Source organism: Gobio gobio (genome assembly GCF_949357685.1).
Source record: "Gobio gobio genome assembly, chromosome: 12".
NCBI classification, from domain to species: Eukaryota; Metazoa; Chordata; class Actinopteri; order Cypriniformes; family Gobionidae; genus Gobio; species Gobio gobio.
The window spans coordinates 15956014-15979991 of NC_137105.1; the positions used below are offsets into that span (position 1 = coordinate 15956014).

At 45.7% G+C, this 23978-nt stretch overlaps 2 protein-coding genes across 2 annotated transcripts in view; both read left to right on the forward strand.

The window, feature by feature from the left end:
• adgrf6 (adhesion G protein-coupled receptor F6) overlaps positions 1–23978 on the forward strand; it is a 187726-nt gene that overhangs the window by 20043 nt on the left and 143705 nt on the right. The gene's annotated exons all lie outside the window — the stretch shown is intronic.
• On the forward strand, positions 11251–22501 carry LOC307135659 (adhesion G protein-coupled receptor F4-like; the record flags this gene model as incomplete). The annotated part of the gene is made up of 13 exons (XM_079832232.1): positions 11251–11265; positions 11649–11716; positions 11862–11998; positions 12106–12291; positions 13524–13718; positions 13828–13986; positions 14304–14479; positions 14568–14738; positions 17375–18706; positions 18851–18892; positions 19755–19814; positions 19946–20009; positions 20177–22501. 13 exons carry the CDS (start codon positions 11251–11253, stop codon positions 20263–20265), a joined length of 2694 nt encoding a protein of 897 aa, XP_079688358.1. The 3' UTR covers positions 20266–22501.

Below are 23978 nucleotides of genomic sequence, written 5' to 3' on the forward strand. Positions count from 1 at the left end.
CGCCCTGGTGGTTGATGTACGCTACTGCGGCCGTGTTGTCTGTCCGGACAAGCACGTGTAGACCCATCAGCAACGCTCGAAAGCGATGCAGGGCGAACCATACTGCCAGCAACTCGAGGCAATTGACATGCAGGAGGCGCTGGGGTCCTGTCCATTGCACATGGCACCCCAGCCCGTGGCAGAGGCATCCGTTGACACAACAACATGCCTGGAGACTCGTTCTAAGGGCACACCGGCCTGTAGAAAACTGAGGTTCGACCACGGGGTGAGCGTCTGTAAGCAGGCCCGAGTCACTTGGACCCGGAGCGTGCCAGACTGCCATGCCCATCTCGGGACTCGATCGCGAAGCCAGTGCTGAAGCGGTCTCATATGAAGCAATCCGAGCAGCGTCACCGCGGCTGCAGATGCCATATGCCCCAGGAGCCTCTGAATAGTTCAGTGGAACCGCGCTCTTGCTCTCGATTTGATGGAGGCAAGTCAGCAGAGACTGCGCGCGCTCGCTCGTAAGCTCATGCTCATGCGCGCACATAGCGACCAAATCGATCTCCAACCCGAGAAAAGAGATCCTCTGCACGGGGCAAAGTTTGCTCTTTTCCCAGTTGACCCGAAGGCCCAGACGGGCTAAGTGGTGGAGAACCAGATCTCTGTGTCCGCGAACCTGCTCTCGAGAGTGACTCAATAAGAGCCAGTCGTCAAGGAACTCAGGACGCGAACCCCGTGCTGCCGGAGGGGCGCAAGGGCTGCCTCGACAATCTTCGTAAAGACGCGAGGGGACAGAGATAGCCCGAATGGGAGGACCACGTACTGACATGCCCGCCCCTCGAAAGCAAACCATAGGAACGGTCTGGGTCGAGGTAGGAGGAGACATGGAAGTAGGCATCCTTCAGGTCGATCGCTGCAACCAATCGACCGGACGAACGCATTCGAAAAGGCGTTGGCTGTCAACATCTTGAACGGAAACCTGTGTAGGTAACGGTTCAAGATGCGCAGGTCCAGGATTGGTCTTAACCCATCGGTCTTATTGGGTACAATGAAGTAGGGGCTGTAGAACCCCGACTTCATTTCGGCCGGAGGGACAGGTTCGATCGCACCCTTCTCCGCACGCATGACAGGGGCGTTGGCCCCGATCACGGTCTGGCGGACTCCCCTGTAGCGGGGAGGAGCCTGCGCGAACTGAATCGCGTAGCCGAGCCTGACGGTCCGCGTGACCCAGTGGGACAGCCCCGGAAGCTGAAGCCAGGCTTCCAGAGACTGCACCAACGGGGTCACATGGACGGCAGACGTACCCAGGGTGGGGCAGCGAGGCAGCGTTACCGGCCCGGACAAGGGAGGCTGTTGGGCGTCCCGGGGTCGGGGCACGGTTAACGGCTGCGTCCTGACAGAGGAGACCAGGGAAGGACGCACGTTCCACTGGGGTCTGCTCTGCCAGGAGGCTGGCGACAGAGAGGGACGCGAGTGGCGGGACCCCTGGGTGGCGCACACCGTCATCACCGGTCTCTGGGTCCTCAGAGACAGGAACATGAGTTATTCCCAAGCGCTGCTAGCCCGGGGGCCAGCAGCGGAAGGATTTTCCCCCGGCCCTCCACCGGGGGAAGGAGAGGCCCTGCTACCATCCCCTGGGAAGAACTGGAACCCATCTCTGAGTTGTCCACCTCCAGCCTGGCGTTTAACCAGTCTGGGGAGCGGACTGGGCGACATCCTCAACCACCTCCACGGCGCGGCCCAGGTGAAGGCTGCTGCTGGGGCCGGGCGGGAAGAGGGAGGGCGCCCTCGGCGGCGAGTGGACTGAGGCGACTGAACCGGCGGCTGGTGCAGCAGCTGGCCGCCGGGGCAGTACGTGTTACAGCTTCAGTCTGCTCTGGGGCGGCCGAGAACCGTTGGCCGCAGTTCTCAGCCGCGCCGCCGAAGAGGCCAGCCTGGGATATGGGTGAGTCGAGGAGGCGGGCCCGCTCAACGTCCTCCACATCACCAGGTAAGGCCAGGCGTTCTCCCGGACCACAGCTGTGGACATCGCCCGACCCAGGGAGCGTGTGGCCACCTTCACCGCCCGGGGGTGGGATCAGTTGCGGCACGCAGCTCATTGAAGAGCCCTGGGTCGGCTCCACCCTTGTGCATGCACAAAGGGGCGGCGGCCTGCCAGTAGCTCTGCAGGACCACGCCACCGAAGTAGACGAGCCCACAGGCTTTGGGAGGGTGCTTAGGACAGCCACACCACGCCACGTCAAAGCCCTCTGTGGACACCGTAGTGCGCAACAGAGAGTTCAACAGTGGGGGGGGGGGCCAGTGTACCCTAGGCCGCGGCCCCATCAAGGGCAGAGAAGGCGGAGGAGGCCACCAAATGGTCGCGGGAAGCACAGGGACTTCCGGGACCGCGTGATATCCTCATGCACCTCGGGAGCGAAAGGCATTGGGGGCGGGGCCCAACAGCTGTCGGGTGCCGCCCCCAAAAACCAATCACACAACCACGAGCACTCGCGACTGGGCGGAGCTCCACACCAGCGCGAGACCCGCGGCTGCCCGAGATAACATGGCTGTCAACTTTAGGTCGGATCAGGCAGTGCTGACACACCCGGAGGCGGAGCACAACCTAATCGTCATCCCCAAAGGACTCCAGCCCACCTTGGGATGTGGCGATCGACATCTCACTGCTATCCGGAGCGTGAACTGAACGAACGAGGCGTCAGAGACGGGCCGTTGATTCAGTCCAACACTCGCGGGAAACGATGTGCAAGAGGGGGGCGTGGCCCGAGGAATGATCGTCGGGGTTCTTAATACCACAGCCTCGCCCTCAGGCCACCAGCCAAAGTACCATCTCACTCGGGGACGGTAGATTGGGGTGTGGCAGAGGGGACTCTCTCTCCTCACGGAGATCATTGAGTCTCGACCGCGACATCGAGATGGTCACGTTCCCGCAATGGAAACGTGACGCATCCGCAAACACTGCCCGAACGTGCTGAAGCCCAAACACGTTGAGCAGTGAATGCGCCCAAAGACAGCAGCGGAAATCGATCGCACCCGGAAGTGCACGGGCGAGCCGTCTTGAAAAAGACGTGCCACGCGCAAGCTCTTTTTGTGAGAGGAAAGCCTCGCAGTCGATGTCGAAGCGCCCAGGGAAACACACACCAGCTGTCAAACGGACCACTGCGCAGATCAGCAGGCAGGAAGTATGCGATCACTGGAACGCGCCGTTACACCAACAGCAACTGGAAAGCTGCTCGTCTTGAAGAAGCTGACAGAGTCTCAGAAGGCTGTAGGAGTGAAGAGTTAGGTTCTCTTGGCTCCGAAAGCAGAAACATAATGCGATGTTGCCACGTACTTCCTTATATACTCACGCGGTGAGGTGGAGTTACGTATGCAAATTCCGCATGCCCTATGGCATTGGCACGCCATTGGGCGTTTTCTCTAAGCTCGAAGATGATAGGCTTCTAAGCGAAACCCCCCATTCGTTAGTCACTAACGTTACGTCGTAGTGACTGAACGAAAGGGAACAAGAAAATGTACTGCAATCCCAGACTGAGTACTGAAGGAAAATGAAAATGGAGCAGAAGTACGTAGGAGGGCGGAGCCAGGCTATATGAATTGAGCAGTTTAGTCCAGATATTTCTGAAGATACATTATCACTTTATATGATAAACAAATAGAATTTAGGCTTTTTTTCAAATATAAAGTTTGATCAGTGAACATAATCAGAAGCTCATCCGTACATGCTTGATGCGTGAGAACAGACCTCATTGGTTCTTGAGAAAACTCAAACACGCTGTGTGACACTCGAGAATGAACCTCATTGGTTCTTGCATGTGAAGCAAACATGATGCTTGAGCTTCCGTTTATCATAACTGATGTGTTGATGAATTTTTATATGTGAATAAAAGCCTAAATTCAATCTGTCCATCATATAAAGCGATTGTGTCTCTACAGAAAGTTTGGTTTTCAGTTTGGAATGACATGAGGGTGAGTAAATGATGACAGAATTTGAATTAATATAATATAAATAAATAGATTCAAGAAATAAATACAGAAAATGAATATATTGCTTTGCATGTTTAGGAAAACAAAATATAAACCCATAAACCCGTTGTTGTTAAAATTTGTATTTTGGCTTAATGTTTTTGTTTGGTTGATTTTGTTTTTTTACTAAAATATCAGCACAGAGAGGTAAGTACTATGAAATTATATTTGAAATATTTCACAAAAATATTTGGTGTCTGAATTAAAGTGATTGTTTTATTAGCAGGGGCAAAAAGTGCTATACAAAGCATGTCAAACAATAATAACAGAAAATTATTTAGTTAATTTATTGTCTGAGGTCATATTTTTTTGAAGGGGCAACCAAAGTTAATCTTGCATACCCCCAGCAACTAGGTAGTATTAGTACTGAGGATTGTTACTGTCCTGTTGTTACAATGCACATAAATGTACACTTGTTTTACAGTTATTGGAATGTCAATTAGAATAAATCAGAGTTTTTACACCAGTCTTGCTGTGACTGATAGCACACTTTACACAACATTATCTGGAAAAATTGAGACCGCAGTGAGTATTCCATGTTTCATATTTCAAATAAATATATTGTTTTTGTAATTTGTTGATATTAAATACAAATATGAATACAGCTTGGATATACCTTTAAAGAAGTCATAACATAATTACTATTTTTTTATTTGTAAATAATATTTATGGTCACACTTTATTTTGATGATCCTCTTACAGTATTTCTCAATTGCTAAAACACAATTTCTGAAACCTTGCTGAATTTTCTGAAAACATTAAACACAAAACCTCATCTTCAAGCACTATTTGCAAAACCTCTGACTCCTCTTGCAAAATGAAACTTGCATCTCGCGCCCCGCCGAGCGCCGCGGGTATAAACAGGAAGCGAGAGCGAATGCACGCTGTTTTTCACTGAGGAGCCACACGTAATGGCTCAACCTGCAGTGATGGTACAGCAACTGTGGCGACGGGACGTACGTCTCCGTTCCCTCCTTCAGGGAACGAGGGTTACCATACGTAACCGAGACGTTCCCATTCAGTCGGTCACGTTCGACGTACGTCGGACGTACCGACGAATTGGGATCCCCTATGGAAAACGCCATAGTTACTACCACTTCCAGCGCCCAGCGATGAGCCCCTCAGACCCCGATCTGATGCAGGCGGGAAAGTTCACGCAGGGAGAGTCCAAGCTGCTGTTCCGCAAGACCCATTCAGCTGACTGTACTGGATAACGCTGGGAAAGCGTGCCTGTGAAGGCAGCTGCGGAAGCCACATCATGCCCAGAGGGAGTTAACATGTGGAGAGTACACGTATGGGCTGGCCGTGGGCAGCACAACATACGGAAGTCCCAGGGGTGGCCCCGGCCAATTAGAGGAGGGGGACAACACATACCTGGGACGGCAGAGGACACTCTGCCGAGGGAAAGACACGGGCTCGCCGTAGGGAGCCGTACCGTGGAAGAATACACACATGGGACCGCCGTGGGGGTCACTACATATGGAACCCAGCCTAACACAAGTTCCACCAATGCATACGAGTGTTAGACCTGGCGTCGAACGCTCCGCCACGTCCGACTGCCGTGGGTTGCGGAGGACTCAACAGGGTTCGCCGATCCGGGGAACTCGACTGGAGCAAAATAAGCGCACGCATCCGTCTACCATGGGGGAGGGAATGGCGCAGCAAGCCGACACTAGAACGGGGACTTCGGTGTTACTGACTATGGGAAGTGAGCACACAGGAAGAAACCGGCTCTACACGGAGGCTATAGAATCTAGCGAACGTGTTAGGTGTCGCCCAGCCCGCAGCTTTACAAATATCTGTCAGCGAGGCGCCACGAGCCAGCGCCCAGGAAGAGGCAACACCCCTAGTGGAGTGGGCTCTTAACCCGAGCGGGCAGGGCACGTCTTGGGACTGATAAGCCAAGACGATGGCATCCACTATCCAGTGGGCCATCCTCTGCTTGGAGACAGCCTTTCCCTTCTGCTGTCCTCCGTAACAGACGAAGAGCTGCTCTGAGGTCCTGAAGCTTTGCGTTCTGTCCACGTAAGTCCGGAGAGCACGGACGGGACAGAGAAAAGCTAGGGCTGGGTCTGCCTCCTCCGAAGGCAGCACTTGCAGGCTCACCACTTGGTCCCGGAAGAGAGTAGTGGGAACCTTGGGCACATATCCAGGTCGGGGTCTCATGATCACATGAGAGTTACCGAGCTCGAATTCCAGGCACGATTCGTCGACCGAAAATGCCTGCAGGTCCCCTACCCTCTTGATGGAGGCCAACGCAGTCAGGAGTATTGTCTTTAACGACAGAACTTTCAACTCAGCTGACTGCAGAGGTTTAAAAGGTTCTCTCTGTAGTGCAGTTAGCACCAGAGTTAAGTCCCAAGAGGGTATGGAGGGAGGACGAGGCGGATTTAATCTCCTCGCTCCCCTAAGGAACCTGACGATCAGATCGTGCTTACCTAGAGATTTTCCATCTACGAGCTCATGATTAGCGGCGATAGCGGCAACATAGACCTTGAGGGTGGAGGGAGACAGCCTTCGCTCCAACCCATCCTGTAGAAAGGTAAGCACAGATGCGATCGAACATCTTCGGGGGTCTTCTCGGCGAGAAGAGCACCAATCGACGAACAGGTTCCACTTCAACGCATAGAGGCGCCTCGTAGAGGGGGCTCTAGCGGAAGTGATGGTGTCAACTACCGCTTGCGGTAGGACACCTAGAACCTCCGCGTCCCGTCCAGGGACCAGACATGGAGTTTCCAGAGGTCTGGACGCGGGTGCCATAGGGTGCCCCGTCTCTGAGTCAGGAGGTCCTGCCTCAGAGGAATGGGCCAGGGAGGTGCTGTCGCAAGGAGCACTAGTTCCGGGAACCAAGTCCGGTTGGGCCAATACGGAGCGACCAACAGGACCTGCTCCTCGTCCTCCTTGACTTTGCACAGTGTCTGCGCAAGAAGGCTCACTGGGAGAAACGCATACTTGCGTTCTTCCCGGGGCCAGCTGTGGGCCAGGGCATCCGACCCGAGGGTCCCCTCGGTCAAGGAATAAAACCACTGACAGTGGGTCGTCTCTGGGGAGGCAAACAGGTCTACCTGTGCGGCCTCGAAATGACTCCAGATTAGCTGGACCGCCTGGGGATGGAGTCGCCATTCTCCCGGAAGTACCTGCTGACGTGACAGCTCGTCGGCCGCACGATTGAGCAGGCCCGGAATGTGAACAGCACGAAGCGACCTCAGACGCTTCTGACTCCATAAGAGGAGATGGCGGGCGAGTTGCGACATGCGACGGGAGCGTAGACCACCCTGTTTGTTGATGTACGCTACGGCCGCAATGTTGTCCGTCCGGACCAGAACGTGCTTGCCTCTGAGCGGCACTTTGAAGCGGCTGAGTGCAAGACGAACTGCTAACAACTTGAGGCAATTGATATGCCATTGCATCTGAGGCCCCGTCCACAGACCCGAAGCTGCAAGCCCCTTGTACGTGGCACCCCAACCCGTAGATGAGGCATCCGTGGAGACAACGGAGTGCCTGGACACTTGTTCTAGGGGAACTCCCGCCCGGAGAAACAGAGGGTCCGACCACGGGCCGAAGGTTTGGCGGCACCTCGGAGTCACTTGGACGCGGAGGGAACCACTGTGCCACGCCCATCTCGGGACTCGATCGTGTAGCCAGCGTTGAAGCGGTCTCATATGAAGCAATCCGAGTGGCGTTACTGCGGCTGCGGATGCCATATGCCCCAGGAGCCTCTGAAAATGTTTCAGTGGTACCGCTGTCCTGCCTTTGAACGAATTCAAGCAGTTCAACACTGACTGGACGCGCTCCTCGGTGAGGCGCGCTGTCATGGCGACCGAGTCTATCTCCATACCGAGAAAAGAGATCCTCTGTGTGGGACAGAGTTTGCTCTTCTCCCAGTTGACCCGAAGTCCCAACTGGCTGAGGTGACTGAGCACCTTGTCCCTGTGTTCGCACAACTGCTCCCGCGACTGGGCAAGGATCAGCCAGTCGTCGAGGTAGTTGAGGATGCGAACGCCATGCTCTCTCATGGGAGCAATGGCCGCCTCCGCAACCTTCGTAAAGACGCGGGGCGACAGGGACAGGCCGAAGGGTAAGACGCGGTACTGATATGCCCGTCCCTCGAACGCGAAGCGCAGAAAGGGCCGGTGTCGAGGGAGAATCGAGACATGAAAGTACGCGTCCTTCAGGTCGATCGCTGCAAACCAATCTCGGGGACGGATGCACCTGAAGATGCGCTTCTGCGTTAACATCGTGAACGGCAGCCTGTGAAGGGACCGGTTCAGGAATCGCAGGTCCAAGATCGGTCGTCACCCGCCGCCTTTCTTGGGTACAATGAAGTACGGGCTGTAGAACCCGGACCTCACATCGGCTTGAGGGACCGGCTCTATCGCGTCCTTCGCCAGTAGGACAGCGATCTCCGCCCTGAGCACGGGGGCGTTCGACTCCACTACAGTCGTGAAGTGAACGCCCCTGAACTTGGGGGGACGCCGGGCGAACTGAATTGCATAGCCGAGTCTGATGGTACGGAGGAGCCACCGAGACAGGCTGGGAAGCGCTAGCCAGGCTCCCAGACTCCGAGCAAAGGGGATCATCGGCACCACAGACGTACCCGCAGCGGGGCAACGAGGCGGAACGCAGGGATCCGGCTCGGACGGCATGGGAGCGGCCCGGAGCGGGATCTGAGTGTGTTGTGCAACACTTACCTGCATCCGCGGAGGGGACGTGCGAGTGTGGGGAGGCCGCTTGTGTGCGTCCCGACAGCCGGCGTCCCCTGCTGGCGAAGGGAGAGGTACTTGAGGGTGGCGAGGCATGGGAGCGTCGACCACCGCCAAGCGCGCTCTCTTGGCACCCAGTGATATTGGAAACTGCTCTTTTATTGAAGTTTTGGGCGGAACAGACAAACAAAAGATTTTCCCCCGGCCCTCCTCCGGGGGAAGGAGTGGTGCTGCAGCCATCTCCCTCAGAGCAGTTTCCTCCATCTCCGGGTGGCCCGTCTCAGGGCCGCTTGCGACGACGCTTGCCACCTGGCTTGGCAGCGGCCTGAGCGGGCTGGACGTCCTTCCCACGGCCGGCCCCACTTCGACGGCTGGTGGAAGGCTGCTGCGGCGCCTTGGCGGGGGCGGAGGCGGCGGCGGGTGGACGTCCTCTGCGACGAGTAGTCGGAGGCGCTGCCACCGGCGGCGGGGTGGAGGCAGCAGCGGGCCGCCGGGGCAGGATGTGTTTGATCGCCTCCGTCTGCTTCTGGGCAGCCGAGAACTGCTGGGCAAAGCTCTCGACCACGTCGCCGAAAAACCCAGCTGACGAGATGGGGGAGTCCAGGAACCGATATTTATCGGTCTCCCTCATGTCAGCCAGGTTCAACCAGAGATGACGCTCCTGGACCACAAGCGTGGACATCGCCTGACCGATGGCACGGGCGGTGACTTTCGTCGCCCGGAGGGCGAGGTCCGTCGCCGTCCGGAGCTCCCGGAGGAGCTCTGGGTCAGGCCTACCCTCGTGCATGTCAAGGAGTGCCTGGGCCTGGTGGACCTGAAGCAACGCCATGCCATGCAAGGCGGACGCAGCCTGTCCGCAGGCCTTGTAAGCCTTCCCGGTCAGACCGGAAGAGAACTTACAGGCCCGGGACGGGAGACGTGGGTCACCGCGCCAGTTAGAGGCGGTCGCCGGACACGGTTGCACCGCGACGGCGCGCTCCACTGGCGGGATCCCCACGTAACCCTTGGCTGGCCCGCCGTCGAGGGTAGTGAGGGGGGAGGAGTCACTCGGCCGGTTTCTGGCAGAAAAAGGTGCCGTCCACGACCTCGTGAGCTCCTCATGCACCTCCGGGAAGAAAGGTGTCGGGGCGGGACGCTGAGAACCAGCGCGACCCACCCCGAGGAACCAATCGTCCAACCTAGAGGGTTCGGGACAGGGTGGAGGGTTCCACTCGAGCCCAACCCTTTCGGCGGCCCGGGCAAGCATAGCAGCCATCTCAGGGTCCGGGGCAGCCGTTGCCACTCTCCCAGAGGGAGGCAGTACAACTGACCCTTCATCCCCCGAGGACTGAAACTCCCCCTCCGATGCAGCGATCGACATCTGTTCGTCCGCTGGAGCTCCAAAAGTCACCACTGGTCTCCCGTTGGAGGGTCCAGCGGGGTTCCCTTGGAGGCTCTACCGGCTGCGGAGCAGAGGGAATAGGGGCCTGCAGAGATTCACTCGGCGGGTTTGCCCTAAACGTGATCCTCAGATCACCCTGGCCATCCAAAGAAGCAGGTCCACCCGGGTTAGGGGCAGACCTAGTTCGTGGGATGGGTAAGGGGACTCCCCCAGCCCGGAGGTAGGAGAGTCTCGATCTTAGCTCCGAGATAGTCATGTTCCCGCAGTGGGAACATGAATTATCCACAAACGCCGCCTCAGCGTGCTGTGTGCCCAAACACGTGAGACAGCGATTGTGACCGTCAGCAGGGGACAGGGAACGACCGCATCCAGAAACGCACGGGTGGTAAGACATCTTGAAAAAGACGGCACGTCACCCGTGAAGCTCTTTTTGTGAGGAAAACGCTCTGTGCTGAAGCACTCAGGGGAACCGCGACAGCGCACGGGATTGCAGTGCAGCCCGTGCCTGTTCTCAGACAGGAAAACGCCCTACCCAGACCAACGGGGTTGCTGTGATAACAGCAGTTTTCTCTGTTATCTCAGAGGCAGCTGGATGAGTCAGCGCGGTCCCGCTGAAAGGTGCCGTTTTCTCCAACACGCGTCCTCCTCTGGTTCTCTCCGGTCCTTGTAGTCTTGCTTGATAGCAGCGAAAATACTCGTCGTAAGATGAGTGAGTCCTCTTCATATGCCTGTGTGGCTCCGAAGTGAATGACAGCGTGCATTCGCTCTCGCTTCCTGTTTATACCCGCGGCGCGGGGCGGGGCGCGAGATGCATATCTCGCACGCCAATTGTCCATTGGCCGGTTCTAGATAGCTCGAAGCTGATAGGGGCTCCCAGAAGTGATCCCAATTCGTCGGTACGTCCGACGTACGTCGAACGTGACCGACTGAATGGGAACAGTTTTACCTGTGTTCAAAATCAAACACTGCTCTCAAATCATAAACAAAGTGATCAAAATGATATACACTAATAAAGTTATTTATAGTGAATGTCTAAAGTGTGACCATATTTATTTATGTTACCTCAAAAACCACCCCCACCCCCCAAAAAAAATTCACACACATTTAATTTAGAAATAAATATAGTAACCTTCTATAGACTTTATTCAGAGCAGCACCATGACAGGTATGAAAGTGAGGCTGTGAGGGATAGACTTACAATTTTTTCCAATGACATAAGTGATCGCTTATTATTTTCAACAGCTCATGTTGTCTGGATTTTGTCTACTGAAATTTCATGGAAAGATATGCTTGCAGTGTTTCATCAACAGAACAATCCAAAAAACAAATTAAATAACTGTACAGCCCACCGAAGAGATAAATGCCTAGCCCTCACAGCGTCACTTTCATTCCAGTTAAAAATCAAAGATGGCGCTGCTGTGAATAAGGTCTATAATAAGGTCTTAGTACTGCAGACCAAAAAATATATACTTCTCCATATAATTAATATTATGATTTATTTTTTTCTTACTAATATACAATGACTTTTTCAAGCATACATTCAATACTTTTTACAGATTAACACAAGTTATACTAGTAAGCTAGCTGGCTACTCTTCTGGTTCTGCTAAAGTCTCTGGATTCAGGTATGATCTACCATTTAAATTGTATTTATGTATTAGGTTTAATTTTAACTTTTTTTTCACTCAACATTTCATTTATTCACAAGTTTTACCAACAAATGTTAATACAGTGTCTTCATATCGATGTGGTTTGTGTTTAACTTCATAGATCTGGTAGTGTTATAGCAGACTACACAATAAGTGCAACCTCCAACAACCTTGATTTCAAAGCGGCAAACACATTTCTCTCTGAGTCTCTAAGAGCACAAGGAATCATTTTAGTTGACGATGATTTTGCTCAAAGTGGTAAGGCTAGTCAGTGCCTAATCTAAAACCCTTTTCTTAGTTCCATCATATTTATTATGTTATTGTTGGTTTTTTGTTCATGAGCTGTATGTTTTTTTTATTTTCAGACCAAAAGAACTTCACAACAGGTGACTTATATCCTCTGCAAAAGCTGGTCCTTAACTGCACACAGCCAGACTTTGCAAAAGGAACAATAAAATGGACAGTAAATGACAAAGATCCCGATACAAGATACATTATTTCAACCGACAATAGCACTCTCACTGTGACAAACACTAGTGAAAGTGACAGTGGTGAGTGATGTGGTGTTTATCTTTCTTACATGGCAAAGTGCCTGATTGCTTTTAGAGTCCTGTTTTGAAAAGCTGACTACAGTAAAACTTTCCCATTGTTTGAATGAGGTATATTTGCACTGATGTCCTATAACATATGATTATACTACATGATACTACATTTTTCATACAATATGCTGCCATATCAACATTAAGTTTACAGTTTTTTCCAATTGCTAACACACAATTTTTTAAACTAGTCTGGTTTTATCAAAATACTTAACACAATTTACAAAACCACACACCCAAACTGCAAAATACCTCATATATCCTGCAAAATGAAACACTGCAACCGAAACTACACATAGCATTATCAAAATCAAACTTTTGCACGAAATGGCACACACTTCATTCATATTACCAGATTTTTGTCTAACCAACTACACACTGTTGGGCATAATGAAAAGCACCCTCATCTTTAGTATGCTTTGCCATAATACTAAAATTTGTATCAAATTGTTCACATGCATATTTGCAGATACACATACATGCTGTTGAAACATTTTATTTTTTTTATTTTTCACTACGGTAAACAGGTCAGTGCAACATATGCAAAACAGATATATTTGCATGGGACTGAACAAAAATATTCTCACAAAAAACAGTAAACTGAAAAAAAATTTCTGAAAAAATATATTACAGTAAAAAAAAAGAGGCAAGAAAAAGAATTAGGCAGCATCTTGCATCTCTCTGCAACATCTTCCATTGTTGTTGTAAAAATTGTTGGTGCTCACCTGTGGTCTTTCTTACATCCTGATTGAAGTGTTAACAATTAACCATTGAGGTGTTTGGCCAGGTGGCACATGTATTGGCCAATTAGCTCATGTAGTGTCATTTTGAATGCCAGTGTTTTGAAACGGCAAACATGTGACTTTATGTCAGATTGTTGTGTCTTATGCAAAGAACCGTGTTCAGTGCATTTAAAAAGTGCCATTTTGAATAGCAAAATGTGTGTAAAGCAGAAAATGTGTTTAGACTTTTGAAGACTTGAGAAGAGGTTTTGTGTCAGTTTAAATAATTGTGCTGTCCATGTAATTTTAGTGTGTTAGCAATTGGAAAAAACTGTAATTATGAAATCAATTTACAATATTGTTTTGGTAGCAAATAAATAAAATAAGAATTAATTTAGTTTTTACTGAAAATGCTCCTTGAAAATTAATATATTGACTTTTTAATTGATCCCCCTCATGCAGGTCGATACTCATGCATCATACAAAGCAATACAGTAAAGTACATCCAGTGGCAAAACATTGTTATTAAGCAACAACCCACTATCATTGTGGGTGATGATCGTGTTTTTCCATGTAAAGACACATTTGAACTGAGATGTTCAGTTGATGCTGGCTACAATGTTGAGTGGGTCCTGAATGGAGCAGTACAAACTTCAGGTTGTACATACAAATCATTAGTACATTTTTTTTATAAAAGTTATTAGTCATTTAAACATTTGATAAAATCTGATAAAATAACAAAACAAATGTTATTAATGTTTTCTAGTACCTACATCAGGATCTGATATCATATTAAAATATACTACTGAAAGTGAAAATTGTAAAGAGAAAAACTTTGCATGCCGTCTCAAGGATCTGCCACATCTACAGAATTACAGTTACAGCTGGAGCAGAGTCACAGTACGCCTAATGACAAGCACAGAAAGTGAGCCTTCAGTTTCTCATTCTACTCAGCATCATGTTGCTTTTTACTGTTGTGTATTGCATTAGATGATTTTAACAATCTAAAAGACTTCTCTTAGGATCTCATCACACCTGAATCTTGTGGTGTTGACTGTTTTGGTCCTATTATTTAGTTACTGTATTTGACCCTTGTTATTTCTGATGCTTCTGCATAGCACGCAAGCACATTTTAATGGCATTTAAAGTCCCAAAATGTGAGTGTAATGTGATATATTCACATTAGGGAAATTGCTGAATAAAATATTTTTCCTTCTGACTTTCAATCAAATACTTCTCCAGAGTATGGCTGTAAAAATGAAACTCTTGGATTTGGTATTACAAATGACGAGAAGGAAGGAATCTGTGGAAATGGCACGCGAGGCACCATAAAGTACAGATGTAATTCAACTGATTGGACAGAAATAAAAAACAACTGTGTACTCAACGAAATAGATCAAATCAAAAGCAATGTTAAGGTAATCTATTGTTCATGTGTCTATTGAACAGCCATCTGTCCTTTTTTAAAAGTTTCTAATATTCATATTTTTGTACTTTGCAATTTAGTCCTTGATTGTGGAGGGGATTCCAGCTTTTATGGATAACCTCAGTAATGTCACAGTACAGAATAATGTTAGTATAACACAGTCTCCTGCTACTGTCCAAGCTATTGTGGATATACTTGCTACAGTTGCTACTTTGTCACAAACTATTGTCATCAATAAGCCAGAGATGGAGGTATGTATAGTCACATTCAAACGTTTTTGTTGTTTTTTTTGATTGTGACATTTTATGCTTGTATTGAATTGAATTTAAAAAAGATAATATTTAATAATTAAGATAAATGAATGTTGACATTGGCTGATATAGGTGTAGCTTCCAGGGAGGCCTTACCACCCTCAAACCCCCTCTCTCCCCCAATCGTGTGTGCATATTGAAGTTGAATATTTTTTGACACAGAAAAAAAGTGGTTATCTTTGCAGGTCGAAAGACTCAACTCTTAACTAGGACACTGCATTGTCATCCTCAAAAGCAAAATTGTGTGATATGTTTCTTGGTTATTGTTTCTTTTAAAGCTCTGGAGCAGGGTTAACCACACCTATTATGGTCACAAAACTTGATAGTCACAGAATTTGAAGTAACACCACTCCTTCAAATGCAGCCTCCAAATTCATCCTTCATTTCTCGTGAAATCAAGGATACAACAGATGAAACCTTTGCAGCCTTGCCTACCCCAGAATTCATTAGGTATAAGGAATAGGTGAGGTTATATTAACTAGTGGTTTGTTCATAAGATATGCATAAAACGAAATACCATACAAGATACACTTTTACAAGATAATTATTGTTGGAGTAACACCTTAGGACCCAGGACCAGTAGTGAAAAATGAAGACCAAGAGTCAGGAGTAGAGTCAAGAATAGTTTGCAGTTTCATCAGCAGAAGCAAGCTCACAAGGAGTTCGTAGGCCGCAGCCGCCGCACTCCCTCTAACAGTCTCCCCGCCTCCGCCTAACGTACATACAATTTCTGAACAGTTATACTGTTTTCAAGGTCTAACCACGTCATTACTGCCATGTTGAATGATTCTGATTGGCAGAGAAAATGCACAGTCATGGTCAATTTCCACACAAGGATAGATTGCAGAGCATATCACTAAAATGGGTAGACTAGTTGTCGCCCCATGACTAGATTTAGATCACAATGACCCAGGAGGTCACAGAAAGGCATCTTCAGGTCTGGTGTAGTGTGCAGAAAACGTCAATCTTCAATATTGGGCCTGCACCGATCATGCAACGCACACACAAAAGCACTAGGGTATATCGCACTCTAGTTAATGTCAGCGGATCCTGACATTTATCAAAAGAACACCCAATACCTAAACAAAGATACAGCCATAGCTCTCCTTCACCAGAGAGAGACATGTATCCCGGCTGGAGGTCAGAACAGGCAGCTGAGGAGACTAGATTTAAAACTCCAAAATCACCATCCTTTAACTAAATATATAAAAGTATAAAATCACACAGAATTACAATCATCTTTAAACTAAATATAAGCAGAGAAAGAGATATCTAGATTGATTATCCTTGATTATTCAGGTTATGGAAATAAAAAGAGACATTGAGAAGGATAGGTGAATAAAAGAAGAGACACCGGTATCTGACCTGCCCCTTCATTATAATGCATACGCACAATGTCCTGGGGTGCATGTTCATTTACAGAACAGTTTTTCTATAAATGAATGCAGGAAAGTTTGTTTAAGGGCTAGGGTTCTCCCTCTGGCCCTTGTTTTTCACAGTTTATTGCATGAAAAAAAAAATGTATCAGTTGGTATCCATGGTAACAGACCTTTCCTGCTCTTTGGGGGAAGCTCCGTTACTAAGCATAAAGCATTTAAAGCATATTTGTTAAATGTAACATGTAATCATGTGTTTGATTGGTCTCAGTAGTGACAGATACAAATGTAAATAATAATAAAACCTTTAAAGCAGTTCTTATATTTTACTAAGATGCGATTTTATATAGTTTATACTCTTTATTATGTACAGAAATAGATAATGGTGAACACATTTAGACCGTTTGTGAAACCTGTTTTGTTCTCAGACAGTTTAATTAAAAAGAAAAAACACACATTCGGCAACGGCAGCTGTCACAGTTGCTAGGTGACAATTACAATCCTCTGTAGGCTAGACCGTCCCATTTAACAAAGTTTGATCCGACCTTTGGGCCTACAAAGGATGCGGCCACTGAAGTCTGAGTACTTTGAAGGATGACCCCTCTGAATTGGGATGTAGCTGATCACTCCCTTGCATTTTCCTATAGAGATTAAGATTAGGTGTGGGGGTGTGCTTTAGACATAGGGACCATTCAGGTAGCAGCCTTCCCACTGAATCAGAAGCAGGGGAGTCACGATTAATTAGTTATGGTACAACACTAATTAAGCTGTACAGTGCAGAAAGATAATGCAGTGTGGTCACATTAACCACTGTTCGGTGAATTTTTGCAGGTTAAATCTAGTCTTTGCAATAGGAAAGAAAAATGTCCCCATGCAAATTAGCCAAAAGCTTCAAGTGTTGACCAAGGCTGTTTGTTTTGAAAGTGACTTCTGTGTGAGCAGTCCTTTATACATTACTACACTACGCTACAATACTGAGAGCAATCGCGTTATTTAAACACGGTGTGTCCCCACCCCCGCCCAAATGTGAAGCTACACCTAGAATGTTGATTCAGTGCAATTGTGTTGTGCAACAGCCATTCTCTCTATTATCATGAATTAAACCGTTTCCTAGGTATTTCTATTATAATTATAGTTATTATATTCCACATTTTATGGGATCATTTTCATGATATTAAACAATTTAAATTCAATTTCCAGGATTTCCTAAATACAGTGGACATTATCGTATCAGGTAATGTCAGTGCTACATGGAACACACTGAACTATGACAGAAACACCAGCATTAAACTTCTGAGCGCTATTGAGAAGATAAGTGACCACCTCACAGATGATTTTGTGATTAAGGGAACATCCTTTCAGCTGAACAGAGCTACAATTAATAACACATTTCATATGAAATCAACATTGCCAAACTCAACTACGGAGATTGAAATACCACAGGTTCCTAATGTGACCATAACCATCATAATCTTCACAACTCTTGATAATGTCCTACCTACTCGTACTAGCATCAAAAATGACACTAATAATTCAGATGTGCGCATCAATGGAGATGTGGTTGTTGTTAAGGTTAAACCAACGCTTCACAACATTTATTTTACTTTTGACATGACTGATCAGTCTTTGGGAAAACCTCAGTGTGTCTTTTGGAACTTCAGTCTTGAGGCATGGGATTCCACTGGATGTAAAGTAAAGCCCTCATGGAACAAAAGCGAGATTAAATGTGAATGCAGCCACACAACCTCTTTTTCAATCCTAATGTCACCATTTGACTTTGATGACGACGCCTTAGCCTATATAACTTACACTGGTGTTGCTATTTCATTGGCCAGCTTGATTTTGTGCCTCATTATTGAGACTATCGTATGGAAGTCAATGACAAGAAATGACACATCCTACATGCGACATGTCTCCATAGTCAACATTGCCGTGTCCCTGCTGATCGCAAACATCTGTTTTATCATTGGAGCCGCAGTCGCAGAACAAGAGCAGTCAACATCAGTGGGTCGCTGCAGTCCAGCGGTTTTCTTCATGCACTTTTTTTACCTGGCTCTTTTCTTCTGGATGTTAATTTCAGCGCTGTTGCTCTTTTACCGGACAGTCATGGTCTTGTCCCAAATGTCAAGGGCCAGAATGTTGGCCATTGCCTTTATAGTCGGTTATGGTGCGCCTTTGCTCATAGCAGTCATTACTGTTGCGTCGACAGCTGGACCACAAAATTATATCATGAAAAAAAAAGCATGCTGGCTGAACTTGGATGAATCTAATGCCCTGCTGGCATTTGTGATTCCAGCTCTCACTATTGTAGCCATAAACCTTATGGTTTTGATTGTGGTTCTGTATAAGATGTTGAGGAGAGGAGTTGGTGCTGCAACTCAACCAGATGAGAAACATGCCCTGGTGGTCATTGCCCGATGTGTGGCCATATTGACTCCTATCTTTGGTTTAACATGGGGATTTGGAATTGGAACCATGGTGTCCCGTGACCGTGGCATTCATGTGGTGTTTGCACTCCTCAATTCACTGCAGGTATCACTTTCTGTCTCTATTTTTTATTTTTATTTTTATTTTACGTATATAATGTAATGCTACACATTGATCTATTCTAAATGTCCATGTTTTTATGGAATTTAATGGAACAAATTATTTCATTTGTAACACTTCATTTAATAGGGATTCTTTATTTTGGTGTTTGGAACGCTTCTAGACAGCAAGGTACAGTATGAGTTTACTTCTGTTTCTTTGTAAGATCTTAAGTAAAGCCACTTAATTTTATAATATTGGATTTAATCTAAAAATCTATTACAGACATAATATACTTTAAACCATAAATTACACATTTGATAGCATCATTTTAATCACACCGCTTAGGTTTATTTAATGCTTTTATCCTGCTTATACACGGCCCAGCAAATACATGAACATGAAATTGTATCTAGTTCACTACAACATACTAAGCAATTGACTTAGCAGCAATCTTAACACTGCAACAATATTATAAGTAGTCTAATATTAATACTGTCCTCTGAGACATTGTTGCCTGTAGTACGCACTAGATATTCACCTAACTTCAGGTACGAAAATAAGCAACCATTCACACTAAAAGTGGTTTTGTGTCTGCCTGCACTGTTTTAACTTGTTTTCTTTTTATGTGAACATGCGTTAACTGTGGATTGGACAAACATTTTCTTGGTCCTGAGACTTCCACAGAAGATATTTGTACTTTTTTTAAAATATTTAGACCACTTCTATTATTGATTGCTATCAGGATATGAAGGGCGTTTCAACCAGTATAACAAGAAGTGTGTTTGCCTACCCTACCTTTAGGTGATAAGTGTAAATAGGCTCTTCCCTATTGTAACATCTTCAGAGTAGAGATGTCGCTGCAAGAGGGAGAAGTTATTAAAGATTATGAGAAATAATGATGTGCATGGATAAATAATTAATAATATATACTGCAATATTCTATTAAAAGAAGACACATTCATTATGCTCAGGTGTACCATTGCCTTCACAGTTAAATAAAAAGACATTTAAGAGACTTTTCGACACGTTAACCAGAGATTTTTGATTGCAGGTTCGTGAGTCACTAAAAGGAAAGCTGTCACTACAGAAACTCAGTTCTAACCGTACCCAGGTAAATGCCATTTTATAAAAGCATAGCCTTATATGAGCTCTATAGGACTTTAACTAATCTTTAACTTCTAACCAGTGCTAAATATAATTTTTTACATTGACTGTATGTGATTTATTTTGATCACCTTACAGAACACCAGTGCAGGATCATCATCCACACCTGGATTCAATTTCTTGCCATGGATCCGGCGGAGGAGTAAGTAGATGACATAGATCTAAAAACAAACATTTGTTAATATATATTCAATATTGAGAATATAGTTATTATTCATGAGTTATATTTATCATTTAAACATACAAGTATGCTTAATGAATTAATGTAAAGACAATAGATGTGATTAACATACATCTAACTATTTGCAGATGTGTACAACGTGTCTGAAGCCAACATTTCCTCAGCAGTTACATCTTCAGACAACTCCAACCACTCATATGCCATTTTGAACACTTAAAAGACAGTCCAAAAGGGTTTCCTCCCCTGAAGTGTCTGTTAGTGTTTGGTGGAAGAAATGTTTCTATGTTCTAATATATGATAATTAAAAAAAAGGACTTTATACAATATAGTATACAGTGCAGGCTATGGACTTTTACTTGGAAAATGGGTTCAAGGGTTTCCTTTGAAGGGTTTTCCTTTCCTCTGAGAAGGTCTGTTTTATTTTACATCAGACATTTTAAATGAGACATTGTTGTCCAATTACATTACATTGATTGCTCTGTTTTAATAAATTCCAAATGTTCCCAAAATGTCTAATGTCTGCATCAACAATAAAATGCGTTTTCATGCTAAAATAGCTTGAAGAAGACTTGAGAACCCAAGTCTATAAAAAGCTATTGTCTCCCCCTTTGCCAAATAGGTAGGAAAACTTCAACACCCATAATGTACTGGCATGTTGCTGTCCAAGTCCCAGTCTGCTATGGACATGCTGGATCAAATACTGCCTTGCTTTAGTAAGAAATACTTCTTAGCAAACTTTTAGTCATAATTGTTTCGACCCCGGGTCCAAGAATTCAAATAGTAAGGCCATGTGTCCACCAAAGCGTTTTTAGCCAGCTGAAAAGCCTGTTGTATTTGTTCCGCCCCTCCTCCACTGTGAATGGACAGCTGGGAGAAAAGTAACAGTGATGAGCGTTGCGTTTTACTCAAAGTTGAATGGGAGTTGAACATTTTTCAACTCTCGCTGACTGGTAAAAAACGCAGAGCGCTCGAGCATGAAATAGACGCACTGCACCTCACTCTCATGGCGTTCTAAAAACGCAGTGCACCCATTGAAAACGATTGGATAAGCCAGCCAGCCGCGGGAAAATATGCTGTGGTGGACACACGGCCTAAGTGTTTAGCAGGAGTCCAGCTCGTTGTGGGATCCAGCTCGTTGTGGGCAGTGGCTAAAGGCTGTAAAGAGGCTTGTGCTAACTGGGGACATGCTTGTGCACGCACCTGGTTTTCCAGCAGATACTGCGACAGATTCATCAAATGCTATTTTTCACTACTAAAATAAACAAAAAAATGTTTTTCACATTATTTGTAAATGATAGTATCATTATTGGACTGTTTTGTTTCCTCAGCCTCTGTTCTCATGTATTTCATGTATTTTTGTGTTTTCATGTTGTGCCTTGCAAGCCAAGCCCAGAGCCACTGGCCACACCCACATTATTTTGAGATATTTTCAATTGAAACCGATGATGATACTTTAAATAAATGTGAGCGCAATAAATAAAGGTGATATATTTTGTTTCATGGATAGGCTTGTTTTATGTTTTTTTTTATTTGTTTTGTTTATATGGCTATATAAAAGCTTTTTTTTTTTAGTTTTGAGGTTATAAACTTATAAAGTGACATTTGATCCACTGTTTTATTATTCTGCTTATATTTTACACTGATGAAAATTTAAGAAAAATTAGGAAACTGTACCTTCAGGCCTTTTTCATTGTCAATGGTTATACTAAACTACAGCTTGTTTCATTATTCATATTGCATGCAGGCACACGGCGAGAGTTCACTTGTTATTCATTTGTGTTCACTTACATTGATTGTTGTTACGCCCTCTAGGCGTATGTGTCTTGTTTTGTGTGTTCTGTTGCAGGAGCCTGCTTCCCCATTGGTTCATCCATTTGCACTTGCTCCAGCCAATTGCTGCCTGTCTTGTGACCAACCAATCGCACACGGGGACTTGAGATGATCCAGGGCTATAAAAACTCAAGATGGCTGCTATACAAGGAGACCCTCTTTTGTTTTGTAGCCTACTGCTTGTGGGGTTTTTTTTATGTAAAGCTCCTCAATTGGTTTCCTTTTTCTTTGGTTTCCCCTTTTTTTTTTTGACTTTGTAAGGTCCCTGGACCTTTTTGTGTGTTTGTTGGATTTTGTTTTGAATTGGGAACAGGTTAGGGGCCCTGCACATTGCTGCTACACGTAGACCTTAACCCTGTATAGTAACATCAGGTAAGGAGTGTTGCCACCTGTTGTAAGTTTTGGTTTTAGTTAGCGTAGGTAGTTTTTTTGTTCCTGTTTTGTTTCTAGTAAGCTCTTCCTACCTTTATTAAGTGGACTTTTGGTTTTCCTTGTTTCTTTTTGTTGGCAACACTCTGGTTCCCTTTTCACCCCTTTTATTAATTTTCATTTTCTTTTCTGATGGACTGTAAATATGTAAATACATTTACCGATCCTCAGTAAAGCTTTACTTATCATGCTCCAAGCTTGGTTGGTGGTCTGCTTAAGTCTTCCGTTCTCTGTGTATTATGAGTTGTTCTAGTTGATTCTAGATCTAGTTTATGTTGATGTCCCTTACATACCTCTAGATTTGTTGGGACGTAACATAAAATGGGGGCTCGTCCGAGAAATGTAACCGACTTTATGGCGGTTTAAGAATGGCGACCAAATAGACTACACCACCCCCACTTTTACGGGATAGGGGACCCTAATAATGATATTTTCTAAACACAGGTGGTTCAATTAAATGAACTAGAAGCCAGAGTATAAAAGGTTGATTTTATTAAAATGGCACAATCCTTCACAGATACTATTGAGATCACATTTGTTGTTAACCAGGGTGTTTCAAACAAAATCAAAAATATATCAAACAAACCAACACAGCAAAAAGAAAAAAAGAACCAAAAGCACAGCAATTCCAAACAAACAAAAAAACTCAACAGAAAAAAAAAGTACCAAACAAACACTGCTCACCACAAATTAGGATTCAACTATCAAATAAATCTTATACAGAAAAACCCGATAATAAATCTAGTGTTCAAAGCAAGATAGACTTGGGCTGGCATTTAAGTGAGTGATAGGCTATTACATAAAAAAAACAATAATAAATATAACTCAATCGAAATAAAGTAAATCAAAGTGAAATCACAAACTAGATAACAAGACTACATGGGAGGAAACAAACCAATCCAAAACAAATGAAACCAAAATATCCCAACCATTCGTAAAAAACAATAAATAGGTGCGTTTACATGGAGCACTGTAATCGGTTTAAAAGTCCAACCCGAATAAAAATACTCCATATAAACACCTCAATCGGAATAAAAATGGCCAAACCGAATGAAATTGTAATCGGTTTGAGAGGGGTGGGATAAACCTTTTCATGACCCGATCAAACGAAAAATTCCACCATGTAAACGACCTGATCCGATTACTTTGAGCGCACGTCTTGTGACGTGATATACAGCGCGCGCCTCCTCAACTGAAGAGCGCGCGCCGCGCTCACACCAGTCTAATGTTGACAAGAGAGGAAAGTTAATTTTTCTGAGGTATTAAACTTTTTACTTCGTAACATGTTGAACATGATGTTGGAATAATGACAGACATAGCCTGGCTACACCATCTCATCTTGACAGCGTTTGTCCTAGGCTTCAACTGCGCCTGACAGAATAATTTATTTTTCTGAAGTGATTCTTACACTTTACGACAAATAATAAATAGCTTTTATAAAACTATAAGTCCTGGTTGCCGTTGAGAGCTGCCATTTCAACGGGGAACATTCAAGCTGCTCTCTGTTTCTCGTTAGTTAGCTATAAAAAAAAATTCTGCTTCAAATTGGTTAAATAACATTACCCACAGTCTACTTTAATTACTTTTGTTAATATTTATACCTTTGTGAATATGGTATCTTTCCTTAATCATCTGAAATATATATGTTTAGTACTACTAGTAATGATGCTG